This window comes from Pecten maximus, chromosome 14 (assembly GCF_902652985.1).
Source record: "Pecten maximus chromosome 14, xPecMax1.1, whole genome shotgun sequence".
In the NCBI taxonomy this organism is placed as follows: Eukaryota; Metazoa; Mollusca; class Bivalvia; order Pectinida; family Pectinidae; genus Pecten; species Pecten maximus.
Genome location: NC_047028.1, coordinates 34,899,886 through 34,920,276, shown reverse-complemented (window position 1 = coordinate 34,920,276; position 20,391 = coordinate 34,899,886). Strand labels below are relative to the sequence as shown.

The 20,391-nt window shown below is 36.3% G+C and overlaps 2 protein-coding genes across 2 annotated transcripts; both read left to right on the top strand.

Annotated features, from left to right (window-relative positions):
* Window positions 1-8,112: 8,112 nt before the first annotated feature.
* On the top strand, window positions 8,113-16,995 carry LOC117341877 (insulin-like growth factor-binding protein complex acid labile subunit). The gene is made up of 3 exons (XM_033903738.1): window positions 8,113-8,356; window positions 15,163-15,276; window positions 15,584-16,995. The coding sequence occupies exons 1-3, from the start codon at window positions 8,113-8,115 to the stop codon at window positions 16,993-16,995; spliced, it is 1,770 nt and encodes a 589-aa protein (XP_033759629.1).
* A 121-nt stretch (window positions 16,996-17,116) lies between these two features.
* LOC117341606 (G-protein coupled receptor GRL101-like) lies at window positions 17,117-19,715 on the top strand. Its single transcript, XM_033903456.1, has 3 exons — window positions 17,117-17,984; window positions 18,760-18,893; window positions 19,469-19,715. The coding sequence occupies exons 1-3, from the start codon at window positions 17,303-17,305 to the stop codon at window positions 19,478-19,480; spliced, it is 828 nt and encodes a 275-aa protein (XP_033759347.1). The 5' UTR covers window positions 17,117-17,302; the 3' UTR covers window positions 19,481-19,715.
* The last annotated feature ends 676 nt before the right edge of the window (window positions 19,716-20,391 follow it).

Here is a 20,391-nt window from a genome sequence, read left to right as displayed (position 1 = left end):
GCTGTGACACCATTTTGTTAGCTGTGACACCATTTTGTAATATGATAACATGTCACACCATTTTGTTAGCTGTGACACCATTTTGTACGCTGCGACATTTATATTGACCCCTACCCGAGGGGATTGACGGGCAGGCCAAAAAGGGTCAAATTTGTTTAAATACTTGAGAACTCAGGTAACTGTTACGGCCAATTGGGCCTCTTGTGTGACGTAACATTGGCGATATCTTATGGTTGTTAAACATTTTAATAATATACAATCTTTCTATATCTTGTGGTTCACAGTGACATGAAACTCAGTAACCAAAAGATGTATCCTCATTTCTTAATGAGAGTGAATGTTTAACTTTTTGTAGTATTTAAGCTTTAGATTTAAGAATGTATGGATGTAAAAATGAATTGTATAATGATGGTTTACTTTTTGTATCTTTTCGATAAAATTCGATAAAAGTTTAGTAGTACTTATTAAAAAGTTTACTAATTGAAGCACTCAGCTGTATAAGTATATTTCTAAGTTTGGCATTGTTTTATGCACAACATAGTTTTAAGAAATGCAAATTCTTTGTTGAAAATCCTCCAATACCATGTGCGCATGATGAATGAAGTCTGTGATTCTAAAGAGGTACTCCTGTGAAATTCTCATGAACATTTTATGAACTGTTTGTGGCAAATTGTTCGCGAACACTTCATGAACTGTTCGTGGCAAATTGTTTCTTGAACTGTTCATAAAAAGTGCATGACGAATGGTAAACCTCTTCATGAACACAATCTCTACAAACATTAAATTAGAATTAGATAATAAAGAGAAAAAATGAGGCTACAATATCAATATCCTCAAGAAAAATTTGTACTGTTAATTTCACAGCTGTTGTCAGCTATTGTTTCACTATATCACCTGATGTTGGCCAATTAATAACTTTTTCAAATATTCTTTGCTGACAGACTGTTAAGAATGTATTATATTTATTTGTCTGTCTGCAGTTACTAAAAGGGATAATAAAAATAGTCCTATATACTCATTATATAACTGCATCTGTATTCTTGTAATAAAAACCTTGTTCAAGTATACCAGTGTATATTGTATGTTTGCTTATTACCTGCTTCTGATGGGCGACTTTTAGTCGGTCAAGCCACTCCTGCATAAGCACAATTACAAGCCATATAAACACCTATCTTTATCTTAATTGAACGCAATACTTACCAACATCAGGTTGTCCTTCTCAACTTCTCTTGCGATGAAATAATACAACATTCCTTTTGCGAATCCAGGCTCGGGCTCCAAGCTACACAGATAAAGTGGCAAAGTTGAGATGAAATGTTGCGACACAATTAAGGGTGCCATAAATGAATCTTGGTACCGTGATGTACATGTATATAGTCAATGTAAAAATCAAATTCACAGAGAATGTACCACGTAAGTTCCAGCACATTAATGAAAAATATTTCAATGGCAGTCGCATTGAACAGATACAATGAACAACCACATAACATATACAGAAACCCGATACAAATGATGATGTCGGCGACACAGGGCCTGGACACGCACATCAATCCCCCTCCACACACACACACACTCGTATATATTTCTGTAATGAAGTCTGATACAAAGGATGACGTATGCGGAACAGGGGCTGGACACTCACATCGCCTTTTCCCGCATGAATATATACTTGTATAACCAAGTGCTATACAAATTATAAAGTCGACAACATGGGGCTGGACAAACGCATAGATCCCCTTCCACATATATACTTGTTTAATGAAGTATGATATTAGGTTGCGGGACTCTCACACTGATTCTCTCAATACGCATACAAGTATACTATCATGGAAATAATCTATTTGTGTTTCAGACCCTGTGCTGCCAACATAGTGTTTTATATCAGACTTCATTAAACAAGTATATATGTTTGGCCGAGGATCGTGTGTCCAGTCTCTGTGCCACCGACATCATTTTCTGTATTGGACTGCTTCACACAAGTTCATATATATGATTTGATGCTTGGGACAATCGATTTGTGTGTGCATCCCATATTGACCAATAATTCTATTTTGTATCATACTTCATCAAAAAAAATAATTTGTCAGGGCGGAGATCGACATTTGTGTCCAGACCCTGTGCTTACGACATATGTTCTCATATTGAATGTAAACGTATAACATACTTATATCGGTTCACTTATCATGTCATCGGCACTGATCTGAGACCGGCTTGTCGCTACACCTCTGTGCCTATAGGACCTGATAAGGGGTAGGTATTTATTTCATTGCAAGCAAGAACGGTGTTACAAAAAATAATGATTTTAAACATTTCCCAGTTCATATCGTCATTATACAGGACATCGATATTACATTTTAAAATGAAGACTGCTCTACCATTATCTTCCCTATCGTATGCTTATTTGTCCGCTACAAAATTGACCTGCTCGGGGCCCCTTGAAAATGAAATGCGAAATTCCAGCTATGTTGCATAGGAGGAGGATATATTGGAAAATGTACCATGTAAATTCAAACTTTAAAATACAGAATAAAAAAACCCAAGACTTAAAAAAAAAAAAAAGTCATTGAATCATTGGAATTGATGTATATCTGTTTAGCTCACCTGGACCGAAGGTCCGGTGAGCTTATGCCATGGTGCAGCGTCCGTCGTCCGTCGTCGGTCCGTCAACATTTGCTTCAAATCGCTACTAGTCAAAAAGTTCTTATTGGATTTTGACCAAATTTGGTCAGAAACATCCTTGGCAGAAGGGGATCAGATTTTGCATAAATGGTGGCTCTGACCCCCAAGGGGCCTGAGGGGCGGGGCCCAATATGGGAAATTGAGGCAATTCCTTTAAATCGCTACTAGTCATAAAGTTATGAATGGATTTGAACCCAATTTAGTCAGAAACATCCTTTGGGGAAGGGGAACAGATTTTGCATAAATGGTGACTCTGACCCCCAAGGGGCCAAAGGGGCGGGGCCTAATGGGGAAATAGAGGTAATTCCTTTAAATCGCTACTAGTCATAAAGTTATGAATGGATTTGAACCCAATTTAGTCAGAAACATCCTTTTGGGAAGGGGAACAGATTTTGCATAAATGGTGACTCTGACCCCCAAGGGGCCAAAGGGGCGGGGCCTAATGGGGAAATAGAGGTGATTCCTTCAAATCGCTACTAGTCATAAAGATATGAATGGATTTGAACCCTATTTGGTCAGAAACATCCTTTGGGGAAGGGGAACAGATTTTACATAAATGGTTACTCTGACCCCCAAGGGGCCAAAGGGGCGGGGCCCATTAGGGGAAATAGAGGTAATTCCTTCAAATCGCTACTAGTCATAAAGTTATGAATGGATTTGAACCCAATTTGGTCAGAAACATCCTTTAGGAAAGGGGAACAGATTTTGCATAAATGGTGACTCTGACCCCAAGGGGCCTGAGGGACGGGGCCCAATAGGGGAAATTGAGGCAATTCCTTTAAATCGCTACTAGTCATAAATTTATGAATAGATTTGAACCCAATTTGGTCAGAAACATCCTTTGGGGATGGGAAATAGATTTTGCATAAATGGTGACTCTGACCCCCAAGGGGCCAAAGGGGCGGGGCCTAATGGGGAAATAGAGGTAATTCCTTTAAATCGCTACTATTCATAAAGTTATGAATGGATTTGAACCCAATTTAGTCAGAAACATCCTTTGGGGAAGGGGAACAGATTTTGCATAAATGGTGACTCTGACCCCCAAGGGGCCAAAGGGGCGGGGCCTAATGGGGAAATAGAGGTGATTCCTTCAAATCGCTACTAGTCATAAAGATATGAATGGATTTGAACCCTATTTGGTCAGAAACATCCTTTGGGGAAGGGGAACAGATTTTACATAAATGGTTACTCTGACCCCCAAGGGGCCAAAGGGGCGGGGCCCATTAGGGGAAATAGAGGTAATTCCTTCAAATCGCTACTAGTCATAAAGTTATGAATGGATTTGAACCCAATTTGGTCAGAAACATCCTTTAGGAAAGGGGAACAGATTTTGCATAAATGGTGACTCTGACCCCAAGGGGCCTGAGGGACGGGGCCCAATAGGGGAAATTGAGGCAATTCCTTTAAATCGCTACTAGTCATAAATTTATGAATAGATTTGAACCCAATTTGGTCAGAAACATCCTTTGGGGATGGGAAATAGATTTTGCATAAATGGTGACTCTGACCCCCAAGGGGCCAAAGGGGCGGGGCCTAATGGGGAAATAGAGGTAATTCCTTCAAATTGCTACTTGTCATAAAGTTATGAATGGATTTGAACCCAATTTAGTCAGAAGCATTCTTTGGGGAAGGGGAACAGATTTTGCATAAATGGTTACTCTGACCCCCAAGGGGCCAAAGAGCGGGGCCCCATATGGGAAATAGAGGTAATTCCTTTAAATCGCTACTAGTCATAAAGTTATGAATGGTTTTTAACGCAATTTAGTAAGAAACATCCTTTGGGAAAGGGGAACAGATTTTGCATAAATGGTGACTCTGACCCCAAGGGGCCAAAGGGGCGGGGCCTAATGGGGAAATAGAGGTAATTCCTTCAAATCGCTACTAGTCATAAAGTTATGAATGGATTTGAACCCAATTTAATCAGAAACATCCTTTAGGAAAGGGGAACAGATTTTGCATAAATGGTGACTCTGACCCCCAAGGGGCCAAAGGGGCAGGGCCTAATGGGGAAATAGAGGTAATTCCTTCAAATCGCTACTAGTCATAAAGTTATGAATGGATTTATACCCAAATTGGTCAGAAACATTCTTATGTGAAGGGGAACAAATTTTGCATAAATAGTGACTCTGACCCCCGAGGGGCCAAAGAGGCGGGACCCCATATGGGAAATAGAGGTAATTCCTTTAAATCGCTACTAGTCATAAAATTATGAATGGATTTGAACCCAATTTAATAAGAAACATCTTTTTGGGAAGGGGAGCAGATTTTGCATAAATGGTGACTCTGACCCCCAAGGGGCCAAAGGGGCGGGGCCCCATATGGGAAATAGAGGTAATTCCTTTAAATCGCTATTTGTCATAGATTTATGAATGGATTTGAACCCAATTTGGTCAGAAGCATTCTTTGGGGAAGGGGAACAGATTTTGCATAAATGGTGACTCTGACCCCCAAGGGGCCAAAGGGGCGGGGCCTAATGGGGAAATAGAGGTAATTCCTTAAAATCGCTACTAGTCATAAAGTTATGAATGGATTTGAACCCAATTTAATCAGAAACATCCTTTAGGAAAGGGGAACAGATTTTGCATAAATGGTGACTCTGAACCCCAAGGGGCTAATGGGGAAATAGAGGTAATTCCTTCAAATCGCTACTAGTCATAAAGTTATGAATGGATTTATGCCCAAATTGGTCAGAAACATTCTTATGTGAAGGGGAACAGATTTTGCATAAATGGTGACTCTGACCCCCGAGGGGCCAAAGAGGCGGGGCCCCATATGGGAAATAGAGGTAATTCCTTTAAATCGCTACTAGTCATAAAGTTATGAATGGATTTGAACCCAATTTAATAAGAAACATCTTTTGGGGAAGGGGAGCAGATTTTGCATAAATGGTGACTCTGACCCCCAAGGGGCCAAAGGGGCGGGGCCCCATATGGGAAATAGAGGTAATTCCTTTAAATCGCTACTTGTCATAGATTTATGAATGGATTTGAACCCAATTTGGTCAGAAGCATTTTTTTGGGGAAGGGGAACAGATTTTGCATAAATGGTGACTCTGACCCCCAAGGGGCCAAAGGGGCGGGGCCTAATGGGGAAATAGAGGTAATTCCTTAAAATCGCTACTAGTCATAAAGTTATGAATGGATTTGAACCCAATTTAATCAGAAACATCCTTTAGGAAAGGGGAACAGATTTTGCATAAATGGTGACTCTGACCCCCAAGGGGCCAAAGGAGCAGGGCCTAATGGGGAAATGAGGTAATTCCTTCAAATCGCTACTAGTCATAAAGTTATGAATGGATTTATACCCAAATTGGTCAGAAACATTCTTATGGGAAGGGGAACAGATTTTGCATAAATGGTGACTCTGACCCCCGAGGGGCCAAAGAGGCGGGGCCCCATATGGGAAATATAGGTAATTCCTTTAAATCGCTACTAGTCATAAAGTTATGAATGGATTTGAACCCAATTTAATAAGAAACATCTTTTGGGGAAGGGGAGCAGATTTTGCATAAATGGTGACTCTGACCCCCAAGGGGCCAAAGGGGCGGGGCCCCATATGGGAAATAGAGGTAATTCCTTTAAATCGCTACTTGTCATAAAGTTATGAATGGATTTGAACCCAATTTGGTCAGAAGCATTCTTTGGGGAAGGGGAACAGATTTTGCATAAATGGTGACTCTGACCCCCAAGGGGCCAAAGGGGCGGGGCCTAATGGGGAAATAGAGGTAATTCCTTAAAATCGCTACTAGTCATAAAGTTATGAATGGATTTGAACCCAATTTGGTAAGAAACATTCTTGGGGGAAGGGGAACAGATTTTGCATAAATGGTGATTCTGACCCCCGAGGGGCAAAAGGGGCGGGGCCCCATATAGGAAATAGAGGTAATTCCTTTAAATCACTACTAGTCATAAAGTTATAAATGCATGTTGTAAACTCAGAGAGTCTGGACTTCATTATTTCTTTAAAGCAGTTGGGATCCCCACGCTATAACCATAAATAGCATTGTTTGAGGTTAACAAACAAAAGGAATTGAATATGAACATTATTTTGACATTTGGTCAAATCCAACCAGGTGAGCGATACAGGCCCCATGGGCCTCTTGTTTTTTATGGTTTGAACCCTTGTATAAGAATAGTTCTTCCATTATAAACGAGGGCCTTTAATTAGACGTTCTTGAATGACCTATCAAGTTAATTTAAAACTTAATGAAAAAAATTACGGCATCACTATTCACAAAGTAAAATGTTTCAGAAAACAATTTGCGGGTGACATATCTTTTACAGTATCAGATGATCCAGTTTCCTTGAAACAACCTCAAACATTTTTTTGTGATTTTGAAAAGACAGGTCTTCATATACAGTTTGATAAAACTCCAGCAATATAGCTTTGAGCGAGATGAGATTATTGGTCAGACCTTCTTCCCGAAGGCAATTTGATATGGCATCACCGTGGTACGTTTAAACCACTCGGTATGAAATATAATGTTCAGAAAATGTACACACCGATTTCAAAATGTATCTTACTTTTGGATGAGTCGGTATTATTAAAACTCTTGAAAGAAATGTTGCCTACGCATTAATGTTACATCGTCCAGATTGAAAAAACCTGACACGGCCATAGATGACCCTTGCTTTTAATAAGAGGTGAAATAAGATAGGGCTTCATAAAACGATGTGTCCTCAAAAACCCATGAAGAGGTGATATCACAACATGGTTTTTAATAATTACATTGATTTAAGCATATTTTTACAAAAAGCAAAGAATGCAAACGATTAGTACAAAAATGTACTGCTTGTTGAAAGTCCTCTTCGACATTATATACTTTTTTTATCTTCATTTAATTTTGATATCAAGTATAATGACAACCTATAGGTGTTACTTGAAAGAAATGTTTATTGGTATAAATGATCGTCATCGGGAAGGCTAAGGACTTTATTGAAAATTGTCAGGTATCTGACGGATTGTCCAAATCAAATATATTGTCGCTTTGAATGGTTTGGGATGTATAGTATAGTTCGGCTTGACAGACAAAATGAGAAGTACCGTGAAAAATTACACTGATTGTATGGCTAAAACATTGGCTTAAATATATTTGAAATATTTAATATCTTCAATTTTAGTTTTCAGAATGAATATTTCTCACATTTCCAGGACCAATGATCGACGCCCAATTGTAGTTTTAAGGACAAAAGTTTCTCACATTTGCATGACCAATGATAGACACACAGAAATGGGTTAGGATCGAAATTTTAATTTGCCCTTTTCCTATATTATTTTATTGATTATACAACAGTTTACATTGATATATATGTGACGCTGACCACAGTACAGAATCATTAGCCATTTGTTTGCTGTTACCGCTCTAACGCATTCTGAACTTTCATAGCTGCACAACTTAATTAAATCGTACGTGCACAGCAAATTTCCTTTATCATGGACGTTTTCAAGCTATTGTCAACACACCTCACTTTTATAGCAATTGCTTGTGCTTTCCATCATGATTTATCTGCAGCGGAAAAGTTGGAAAAGTGGCAGAACTTTGTTGGCATGACTGAATCAGACAGGAACGGAGAACTTACTGTCAAACATTCTGCTATGTATGGAGGCATCAATAACATCAGACAGAAACGCTCGGAGAGGGGAACGGAATCGACATCTGAACAAGAATGTACAAAAGGTAAAATGTTTGTTGGGTAATTTGTTTTTCATTATTCTTCATATCCGTCTGATATTTTTTGAAAAATCCATAGTAGCAAAACTTTCATCAGCATATTATAATGTAGGGGTGAAACTAGTACAGTATTGGAATTTAAAATTTCACTTTGTTCCTTGGCATGGAATATAACGTAACAACCAATACACAGATAATACATATATAACAACTGAAATGTATTGAAGTGTTAATTGCGAAATGAAAAAAAAATACGTCTGACTGTAACCGTGAAATGATAGTCCAGCAAAATTGTTTTTTGGTCTGGGTACAATTAATCAGGTATTAATTTTAGCATTTCTATTTCTATAATAACTAATATTAGATGTTTTGTACATGTGGCACATATTTTACATGTTTCTCGATTGATTCGGTGTTCTAAGTGTTAGTAAACAGAACATTTTGAAACTTCGCAGAGAAAAGAAATATCGACAGATAAACGAAAATAAAAATACAGAAATGGATTATCATTAATCTCAGAATTAAACAAGACACGCAAGAATGTACCTTTCACAAATGAATCAAACTGCGCCATACAACTGTTTTGTACGTCAATGACTCGTCATTGATCCTTAAGGACTCAGTTGGTGATCAAAGGAGGGGGGAAATAGGTTGAAAGAAAAAAAATGTTAAAATATGATTGAGGAGGTGAAAGATTTTCATTATAATTATAAGAACATATGAGCATTCGATGACTTTTCCAATTTAATAAAAATCATATTTCACAAGGTAAGACTTTTTTGTTTTACATCTACCTACGCGTGAATTTTGGCTCACCTGGCCTTGTGGTCAAGATATAAACACAAGCATGCTGTAAAATATATAGGTCCTGCGGTCTTTCCCCACCTCTAGGAATTTAGTTTATTGGTTTTATTTTCAAAACCTGTTGAGATCTTCCACCTCATAACCATATTAGCGTTACTGCCAATCAAGAGATAAACAATATCTTGTTATGAAATAGGTCAGGACAAATATTTTATTGGCTATATAATTAAGTCGTTCAGAACTCTAACCAACAACCATATATATAACATTGATGGGCACCACAAGTTAAACACAATCCAGTTTCCTATCATATTTTTTAATCCAATGAAGACAATTGAATGTCTACCAATCCATATACAATACTCCTTGTGTGAAAGAAAATGTGTATGTGGATCATTCTGTAGTGAAAAAAAACTTTCGAAAAAAAAGTTTTTTTTTTTTTTTTTAAACCTTTGAGATTTCCATCCCATAACCATGTAATGTTATAGTACCACTTGAAATAAAGAGATAAATATAACCAGTTTTTAATTTGCCACACGAGTAAAATATATTAACGGAACCATTGAATTTTCCTTAAAACTCATTTTAAAAGTTTTTAACGGTACGATTTTATTTGAAAAAATTCTGTATTTTATTTTACGCAAAACAGTTACATATGATAACATTGTATAGAACAGCCTCGACAAAGAACATATTGGACATTTGTCTGTTTTCAGCCTTATTGCTATTGCTAAAATTATTCCAGCTGTTAAGATGTCAAGAGATTTGAACAATGTGCGGTGATGTGTCGACAGCATCCGTCAGTTTTTAGACGAGATGTTTCCTCATGCTGTAGGTAAAAAAAACAGTCATAGAGCCGTGTGAAATGCTTTGAAATGACTGTCCCGTCTGATTCCAACTTTTGAAGAGTTATTATAACATTATTTTGCATGATTATTTTTTTTCGGTTCCCTTCATATATAACTTGCGTTCTTTTATCTATTTTATTTAATGCTGTGTCAAAGTTATTTCATTAAGACATACACCTATATAATATATAGATAAATGTAGTTTGACTCCTGTTGCACATTCAACAATTCTTGTAAAAAGTCGCATGAGTATTGCCTATAATAAAAAAAAAACTAAAATTGATTGTTTTTTATGAAACATGGTAGATTTAAAAAATGCTAATAATTCTTTAAAACAATTGCGACATCATTCAAAGATTTGCAGCTCGGTTTATTGTTAAACGCATCAGATCTAAGAACTATTTTCTCACTTAAGGGGCATCTAAACAGTAAATCCAGTCAAAGCATTGATATTTTACAGGCCTATAAATCCATATTATGGGGTCCCCGTGATTTGGTGTACGCCGCACCCGGTCCCGGACCCAATCCCCGTACCAGGAATATTGATATTATTTTATTTCTCGACAATGGGTCAATAAATAAATCTCATGTTTTTCTAATAAATCCTGATTAATATTTGAAAAATCGGACATTTAAAATAAAATGGAAGTATTTCCTACAACTTTAGTAATCGTCGATTTACATTTTTCAGAGCGTGATTTTGTGTACGCCGCACTCAACCGTGAAAAGTTACGGTTTTTGGCTGTTAATTCGTAAACAAGGGTTTATTTTTATGATATTTTCGATTCCATACATTAAGTAAACCTAGTTGTTGATACAAATATAAGTTTTAATTATAAAAACTACTTATTTCATTTCAAATCTTTGCTTTTTTTTAGATCGCGGCGATGATCACGGGGTTTTTTGTTTACGCCCGGTCCCGTACCAAGGGCAGACTACTCCCGATCCACCGCCCCGTGCTAAGTCTACTGGTTTATGAGTAGTGTGTACTGTCTGTATACATATACCAGATGCTCTTTAGCATTTGATGCATAATATGGCAACCTAGTTGTCTTATGAATGTAAATGTCTTTATCTTATACATAGTGACGGTCTATCATCTGAAAAGATCCACTAAAATCTCACTTACCTTTGATTTGTGTCTTTTTGGCAAATAAAGTTTTTTTCTGTTAGATTGTATCTTAAGTTAGGACTATTTTCCATAACAGGATCATCAATCTGGGTATCTTCTACCGACTGTCTAATACTTACTTCTTTTGAACGATCTTCTGTCTCTTCTATGATATTTGATAACTTCCTATGTGTTAAAGATAATCTCGACCTAGGTTTTTTTTTCGGAGTACCGATGTCTGATATATCGTAGAGAGTAGAAGCTGATGCTGATTTTTTAGGAGAAACTATTCTAGTGCTTGGTGTTGAACACATAAGTACTGATTCGCCTAACTAAGTTAACTTACATGTACATGTCTGGCGCTGGAACTATATCGGTATCGCTCATTTATCTTACCCTTTATTACATCTAGGCCATCATCAGGATGACAAACTATCTTTCGAAACTGTACATCGTCAGGATCTTGATATGCTTGTATTTGTATAGATACCAGATTGCACTTGGTGCATAACTACACATATATATATATAAATATTCGCAGTAGACTATACACAATATTAATTTTTTCTCACTTTTTCACTATTGTAATTTTCGCGAAATCTTTCACTTGTTAAATTAAATTACATCACAAAAACATCGTTCGATATAATTGATAATTAATGTATCAAGAATAAAAGTCATATATAAACATCTGGTATTAGACAATACACGCTACTCATAAACCAGTAGTCTTAGCACGGGGCGGTGGATCGGGAGTAGTCTGCCCTTGGTACGGGACCGGGCGTAAACAAAAATCCCCGTGATCATCGCCGCGATCTAAAAAAAAAAGGCAAGATTTGAAATGAAATAAGTAGTTTTTGTAATTAAAACTTATATTTGTATCAACAACTATGTTTACTTAATGTATGGAATCTAAAATATCATAAAAGTAAATCTTTATTTACGAATAAACAGCCAAAAACCGTAGCTTTTCACGGTTGAGTGCGGCGTACACAAAATCACGCTCTGAAAAATGTAAATCGACGATTACTAAAGTTGTAGGTATTACTTCAATTTCATTTAAAATGTTTGATTTTTAAAATAATAACATGAATTAATTAGAAAAACATAAGATTTATTCATTGAGCCGTTGTTGAGAGAAAAAATAATATGTATATTCCTGGTACGGGGATCGGGTCCGGGACCGGGTGCGGCGTACACGAAATCACGGGGACCATATTATGGTGCAATGTTACAGAAGTAACATGATGAACTTTTAGTATGTATCATGGCCAACCCTGGGTCTTGCTGTTGACATGTAATTTGTTAAGCTGTTGGTAAATTTGAACAAAACGTAAGAAAAATGCATGTTTCAGGGGGACATAATTAGCTCATTTGTATATCATTTATTGCACAAACTTGCCATGTCATTTTGCTCACAAGTGTCTAAAGTACAAAATAGGAGCATTGGTTTGACCAGCTTTGACGTTATCATATGTATAAATGCTGTTTTTATTTTGACCTTGAATTGCAAATGCCGGTCGTGAAAGATATCACACAAATATGGCATATAAGGAGGTAATTAAAACATCAAAAATGCTCTTATCAGACAATATAAAGTATTCTTGAAGTGACAAGAAGGCTACTTTATGAAAAAATGTTCAACCGTTGAGTTTGGAGTAAAATATGCCTATTTCTGAAAAAGGCTGCAAACTCACCAGTTTAACGAATTGACATTCAAATGTTCATGTAATTATGATGAGATGTCTTAAAAGTACGATATAGGAGTTTTGTTATTAACTGGAATGCCTCTATTAAGCCATATTTGTGTAATATTATTCTCAGCCGCCATTTGCATTTCAAGGTCAAACAAAATAAGTGTTTATACGTACATACAGTAAAATCTGGTCAAACCAATGCTCCTACCCTGTGCTATAGACACTTGTGAACATTACAGCATGGCTATTTTTCAGGTTTGATCATTTGTGTGACTTAGAATTATTCCATTCCAAATCTTACCACAAAGTTACTCTACAGAAGAAACTGGTAGCATCTATAGCATAATATTGGTGATTGTAAGAAGCTACATGTCCAAACAAACATTTTGGTATATTACATGACATTTTTTGTGCAAATCTTTAGGTATTTATTCGTGTTTGAAATTCAACACTATTCTGCTATATAGATGACCCTTAAGCATGGACAGTTTTCAGGCGATATCTCTATATTTTGTTATACCTGAGTATTACGCGAGAAGCTCGATTTTGTATGTAAAACAATCGGTAGGTCATTATTATCTATACGACATTAATCATTTGGCGGAAACAAATCTCGACTATGAAATCTTGAGAGCTGTTTCCAGGAAAGGTTTTCATTTATTGTTCACATAATTATTGTAGATGACTCAAAGAAAAAAACAACACCAGAAACAAAAAAACTTTTGTTTGAATTGATCGCACATCATTGTTAGCCCTTTTGATTCAATTGGGAAGCTGGACTTCATTTTATGGTCAAAATCAACACATGACCTGTCCTGATTTACTTAATGTCGCGTGCACTTGTTTTCCAAGTCTAATTCCGAAAGTGGATTGTAAAGTAGTGAAATTAACACATATCAATATACTATTTTCATTAATACATTTGTTTTATTTCTTTCATTATTCTAGTTTACTTCAATAAAACAGTGTTGGTCTTTATTAATGGGCGTTTCTATTGACATATTGTTTGTAAACTCATTACTAATTATTTAACTTTATAATTATTCCACCAACAATGTCAAGTAGTAGCTGTTGTAGTAGCGACTATTGTATTGGAAAAGCATTTGATACTTTTGTTTAATTCTCTGGAAAATAGAGTATGCTATAATAGATGTGTTCTGGATTAGTATCCGCTTAGTTAGTAAGGTATGTTGTCATTGCTGGAACTAATTGAGCTGGTTTTCATTATAAAGTTTTATATTTAAAGCAAGTGGGAAAAAAAGTATTGTCATTTAGATTAAGAATTAAAATGAGAGGGCTAGGAAGGGATCCTTGACTTGTCACGCATTTATTACTCTTAGTTGAGAGTGTTAATGTCAATTAACAAGTGTTTGTATGCGGTCTGTACGATAATTCTGGAACAAATAATAATATTTTACACCAATATAAATCGCTATAGCAAAACCTATTCGAATGGTTTCAAATATATAAAACTTTTCAGGAAGAGTAACTTGACATTATAATATTGACCATATTAAGTAACGTGGAGGTAACGTATATAGTACTTAATTGTTAATGCTGGATAGCAAAGTGTAAAAAAACAAACAGTTAAACTAACGTTGGGGACCTGTGAATTTGTTACATTCTAGGTGTGTATCATAATGTGATAGCACAGGGACCTGTCCTAATGCATTTATACTGTAACAAATTGGCAAGTCCCTGTGATGACGCTGATGATAGGGTAGTTATTTATTAAATACTTTTAAAGTAGCACCACACAAATTTCACCTTTTTTCATTCGATTTGCAAATATAATTATTGCTGTGACAGTTTCTATCTGTTTACCATAAAACTTTATTCGAATTTGGGCGCTAAGTCAATGCATTAGTGAACTGACAGTGTGTTAGAATAAACTTATGAATATCATAATTAAAATAGTAAGCATTTAATTCTGTGAAAATTAAGTGAAATTGAATGTGTGTGATTTCTGCATGCTACAAAAGCTATTATGCCTATTGTTGTTTGATGTTTGAATCTGTGGACGAAATACAAAACAAACAGTAGAGATGTATAATTACGATTTTTATTCTGGGACTTATCTATCAAGTGCCTACTATAACATTAGTGTCAACCCTTGGACCATGCTGTAGAAAATTCGGTATGTAACTGTTAAAGCCTTAAAATCATATGTCATATTTCATTATATATACTCTGACGTAATTTCTATATTTTGTTTACCCCTTCTACCTTACGACGAACGGTAATTGAAATTTGTCTATTAACTGTAAATGCTTTGCCTTTGAATGCTTGTTGACATAACTCCATTATCATCTTTCTCGATTATTCTAAAATAAGTTTACATTTATACAACAGGTAGACCGTCTACTAGTGTGGACGAGTTTATAACATGTCCGATGTCCTTCTGTCAACACACCAGCTACAGGTGTGCCATACGATGTCTAGGACAGGAATCTGGTGACAACTGTGGTAAGTTTATAACCATCTTTGTGCTATTTTCATGTAAGACAGTGTGTTCATCAGTCTTCAACTCAAAAAGGAATGCAGTTCATTGTTTAAATGTGTTATTATCTTGTTACAAAACTCACAAGTGTACAAGGAATCAACACTGTCAACATCTTGTTGGTATATATCATTATTGTGCTTCAGAGCTTTACTACTGTACAAGGGAACACCAATGTTACCGTGCGCTATTTATATGTTACTGAACAATACAATTGTACAGGGGATTGCCATGCTCCCAATCGTGCTAATATGTGTTATTTTTGTGTTACAGAACTATACAACTGTACATGGCACCACCACTGTCCATATCCTAGTCGTGGTGGTAAATACACTATTCCTATAGAGAAAGTTTGTGACGGTGTAGCCCAGTGTACCAATTCTGATGACGAGTCCTTCTGTGTCAAGCCATGCCCACAAAAATGCACGTGTACTGGTTTAATTATCAGCTTCATCTCTACTCCACTCAGTACTTTACGTTCTCCTTTTAAGAAAATCTCCTTTTTCATTAACAAGATCGATCCACCTTTAAAACTTTATGTCAACTTTTCAGACTTTTCATATCTTGCAATAAGAGGCATGAATGCAATACCAGATAATTTCACCAGAGGTTTATATAATATACAAAATTTGGTGTTAACGGAAAACAATATATCGTTTGTGGCTAGTGATATGTTCACTCACATGTCAGGTCTACGGTCATTAAGTTTATCATCTAATAGGATCACGCATTTAAATGGTAATATATTTAATGAACTGTCTGCTCTTAGGCGTCTATCTCTACATAAAAATCGGATGAAAATGCTTCAAGCTGATGTCTTTACCGGACTATCCACACTTACACATCTGTATCTAGGTAACAACCAGATACAAATCCTTCCACCCGATGTCTTTACCGGACTATCCACACTTACGCATCTGAATCTAGGTCACAACCAGATAAAAATCCTTCCAGCCGATCTCTTTTCGGCATTATCGACACTTACACATCTGTCTCTAGGTGAAAACAAGATAGAAATCCTTCCAGCTGATGTCTTTATTGGACTATCTACACTGACACATCTGTATCTACATAACAATCAGATTAAAATCCTTCCGACAGATATATTTAATGAACTCACCGCTCTTACGTATCTGTCTCTAGATAAAAATCGGATAGAAAACCTTCCAGCCAATATGTTTACTGGACTTTCTAAACTTACACATCTGTTTTTAAATAACAATCAGATAAACATTCTTCCGAGTTATATCTTTACTGGACTATCTACACTTACACATCTGTTTTTAAATAACAATCAGATAAAAATCCTTCCGGATGATATCTTTACTGGACTATGTAAACTTTACGAACTATCTCTAGAAAACAATCAGATACAAACTCTTCCAAATTATATCTTTACTGGACTATCTACACTTAGATACCTGTCTCTAGGTAACAATCATATAAAGAGCCTTCCGACTGATGTCTTTATGGGACTACATACACTATACTATCTTTCTCTAAGTCACAATCAGATAGAAATCCTTCCAGGTGATATTTTCAGTGGTTTATCTGTGCTTAGCTCGATCTTACTAAACAACAATACCCTATCCATTATACCTGTTTTACCTTCCTCTGTTAGATTGCTTGATATATCGTTCAATAGCTTCACGAGTGTTACCTGCTGGAGCATTTTCCAATTGTAGTCAATTAAACCTTTTGAATATCATAGGTAACAAAAAAGATATACAGGAACACATGTTTGAAGGATTAAATAATCTGTCTACTTTATTGACCGATACTCCATTCATGTGCTGTGTTAAGCCTCCGTCTGTTTCTGACAATAGATGTTTGAGAGATCATAAAAAGTTGGCGGATTGTTGGTTTGGAGATTTGTCTTGCAAATCAGAAGGAGATGCGATATCTTCATGTTATACATTGATAGGTTCAGTTGCACTAAGAACATCTCTCTGGGTAATTGGAGTTTGTGCTTTAATTGGGAATTTTGCTGTCATGTTCTACCGACTATTCATAGACACAGATAATCTTACAATGAGTTATTCGTTCTTTGTACTGAATTTGAGTTTATCAGATTGTCTAATGGGCGTCTACATGATTGTGATAGGCATTGTAGACATCTACTATAACGGTGTTTACGCATGGAACAACCAAACATGGAGAAGAAGTACTCTATGTACCACAGCTGGAGTTCTATCCAGTATATCCAGTGAGATGTCGACGTTTCTTATTCTACTGGTGACGATAGATCGAGTCATTGTCATTATGTTCCCAATGTCCCGTCTTTCCAAACAGAACATCTCGTGGAAACAGGCATCTGTGGTCTCAGTGTGTCTGTGGCTTATTTCTACCACACTTGCAGTCATCCCAGTTATTTCCATGCAGTCCTACTTCAAGGGGGAATACTACTCTCAGTCAGGGGTATGTCTCGCCTTACCATTGACTGACATCGAACAACCAGGTGCTGAATATTCGTTTGCAGTGTTTGTTTGTCTCAACTGTCTCGTCTTTTTAGCTATAGCCATAGGGCAAATCTGCATGTTTAAAAGTTTGATTTCAAGCCCAGGGCGTCGTATGGCCTCGTCACAGTCTCGTCAACGGGATATATCTGTAGCAAGAACTCTCTTTATGGTGGTGGCGACCGACTTTTGCTGTTGGTTTCCGATCGGCGTAATGGGTATGTGAATTTTGTAGATATTTATTTTCTGTTGTTTGACATATTATATATAAATCGATGCTCTTGGCGACAGTTCGAAGAAAAAATGTATATTCAATGTGTGTATACACCCCTGAACCACGTAACATTAAATATATTGTATAACGGTACCGATATTCGACCAGTATTTTACTTATCTAACACATGGTTTTATTCTGTAGCGTTCAAAAATTCAGTCGAGCTTCGTCATCTGAAATCTGATACCTCAAACGCAATGCTTACTCAAATTAAAAATGTAAAAATTCAGTTCGGACATAATATATATTAGTATTGATAACATATCTTTAATATACTCGGTTACCTCGAATACTCGGGACATCTCGTAATTGTATCATTACCCTACTGACTTCGAGATAACAAGGTTCGGATGTATAAATTACAAGTGTGGAATACTATATATGATTCTATCGGGTACTTTTGAAAGAATACTTAAACTTGCCACATCCTGAAAGACATTAGTATTTTGGTACAGAAGCTACTGTCACTCTACCTGTTGTTTTAAATTTCTGTAACCCTTCATACCACTATTGCAGGATATCCGCTATTATGTATGAAGTGATTTAGATTGAGTGCGTTCTCGTTGGTGTAAAGATTTTTCTTCTTAGATAAAAAAAAAAAGCAATTGGATTTCTCTGTATTTCACTATTATTAAATGGTCGGTGGATGTAATGTCAACGTAATAGGTCTTACTGTTGTCAGCAATATATATAGGCATTTTTTATTTATACATTTTCAGGAGTGCTTTCAAAATTTGGATACCAGATGCCGCACGGCGTTTATGCGTGGGTTATGGTGTTTGTTTTGCCAATCAATGCTGCCATCAATCCATTCTTGTACACGGCCTCAGCTATATGGAGGAAGCGACAAAGAGTAAGTTGCCAGGTTTTTAACAACAAAAAATGTGAATTACTCTTACCAATGTGTCTGTCGACACGATCAACCAACCTGTATCTCGGTTACTCTAGTGGAAAAATTGGGAATATTTTCGATGTGATTATAATAAAAGATGGCAAAAATGAAATTGCTTTAATAAAATAAAAAGATAATAATAATAAAATGCTCATGATTGTCATAGACGTAGAAAGCACACTGTATTATTCCAATTTGGCTCAATTTATAAGTAAATGAATTGCGAGCAGATTTTTTCACTTTGTCATCATTAAAGTATCTCTTGTAGGATCAAATTAACTCGTTACTGAATTGGCTAATGACTTAACTGTTTGAGGTACATCGTAGATTCCAAGACACTTCAAGACATCTTTTAAGTCAGTAGGCCATGTGGGAGATATCCCTAATTCGAAAAAATACATAACTAAATAAAAAAAATTAAAATTAAACAGCTCTATGGTCTTTTTCACAAGATTTCTCCCTAACTGAAGTGGTAGCATATCTGATTTGAAATCGGCATATCAATAATAACAATTTGTTTTTGTTTATATTATTAGGAACAACAATGACGACGTCAACGAAAAACAACAGAAGGATCAACGCGAAATCGAGTTGAATATATTTTAACAGCCATGTCAACCGAGTATGTCTGAAGACTCGTCAATTCTTCTGTCTTTTGTTAGAGGCGTGGTAACTGTCTTTGCAAGAAGTGTAATACAACTTAGCGAAAGAAAACGCTGGAAAGAACGCTGATTACTGTTTTCTGTTGGTAGATTTGTGAAATAAAGCATGACATGAAAATGTCCTGATTGTGGTTGTTTATTGTTACAAATATGTAGGTATCTGATAAAGTTTTAAAGTAGCTAATATATAAAGCTGTGAGGAAGGCTTTGGGTTCTGTTCCCTAGCCGAGACATACCAGAGTCTTTAAAAATGGTAGTTGCTACTTCTGCTTAGCGCTCAGCATATTAGGAGTGAGACGACTGGTTTGCCCGTTGTCAGTATAATGTGACCGGGTGGAATGTCCTGCTGGGTGTCTTCGGCAGTATGTTTCAGTGAGGTAGCACTATAAATCGGCAAAAGTTCCGGCCTATCATAAGGAAACTTAGCACGAATATACCGTAGCCTCCCAAAACACACATACTCACCACACGCATGCATGTCGCACGCACGGGAGGCCGTCCTTAAATGACCTTAGCTGTTAATAGGACGTTAATAAAATAAACCAACCAACCAACAACTTTCAAAATATTAGTAAAATTTGCATTTGTAATAATATGAATATATTAGTACCTTACCTTACGTTTTCTGAGGAGCATTCATGGCAACAGTATTCCTTGGTGTTGATAAAACATTGAACATGCAGTATTCGAATGTCAACAAAACTCTATTGTATATTTTTGTCATCTATTTAGGTCACCTGAGATCGATGTCTCAAATGACATTTTTTAATCGTCTTATGTTCGATAATTAAGAATTG

What these genes read in the sequence shown, in the direction of transcription:
- LOC117341606 (XM_033903456.1), top strand. Translation starts at nt 17,303, where the DNA reads ATGTTCTACCGACTATTCATAGACACAGATAATCTTACAATGAGTTAT. An exon ending in GTTTCCGATCGGCGTAATGG is followed by an intron (nt 17,985 to 18,759) that starts GTATGTGAATTT and finishes ATACATTTTCAG; the next exon opens with GAGTGCTTTCAAAATTTGGA.
- LOC117341877 (XM_033903738.1), top strand. Translation starts at nt 8,113, where the DNA reads ATGGACGTTTTCAAGCTATTGTCAACACACCTCACTTTTATAGCAATT. An exon ending in TGAACAAGAATGTACAAAAG is followed by an intron (nt 8,357 to 15,162) that starts GTAAAATGTTTG and finishes TTTATACAACAG; the next exon opens with GTAGACCGTCTACTAGTGTG. An exon ending in GGAATCTGGTGACAACTGTG is followed by an intron (nt 15,277 to 15,583) that starts GTAAGTTTATAA and finishes TTTGTGTTACAG; the next exon opens with AACTATACAACTGTACATGG.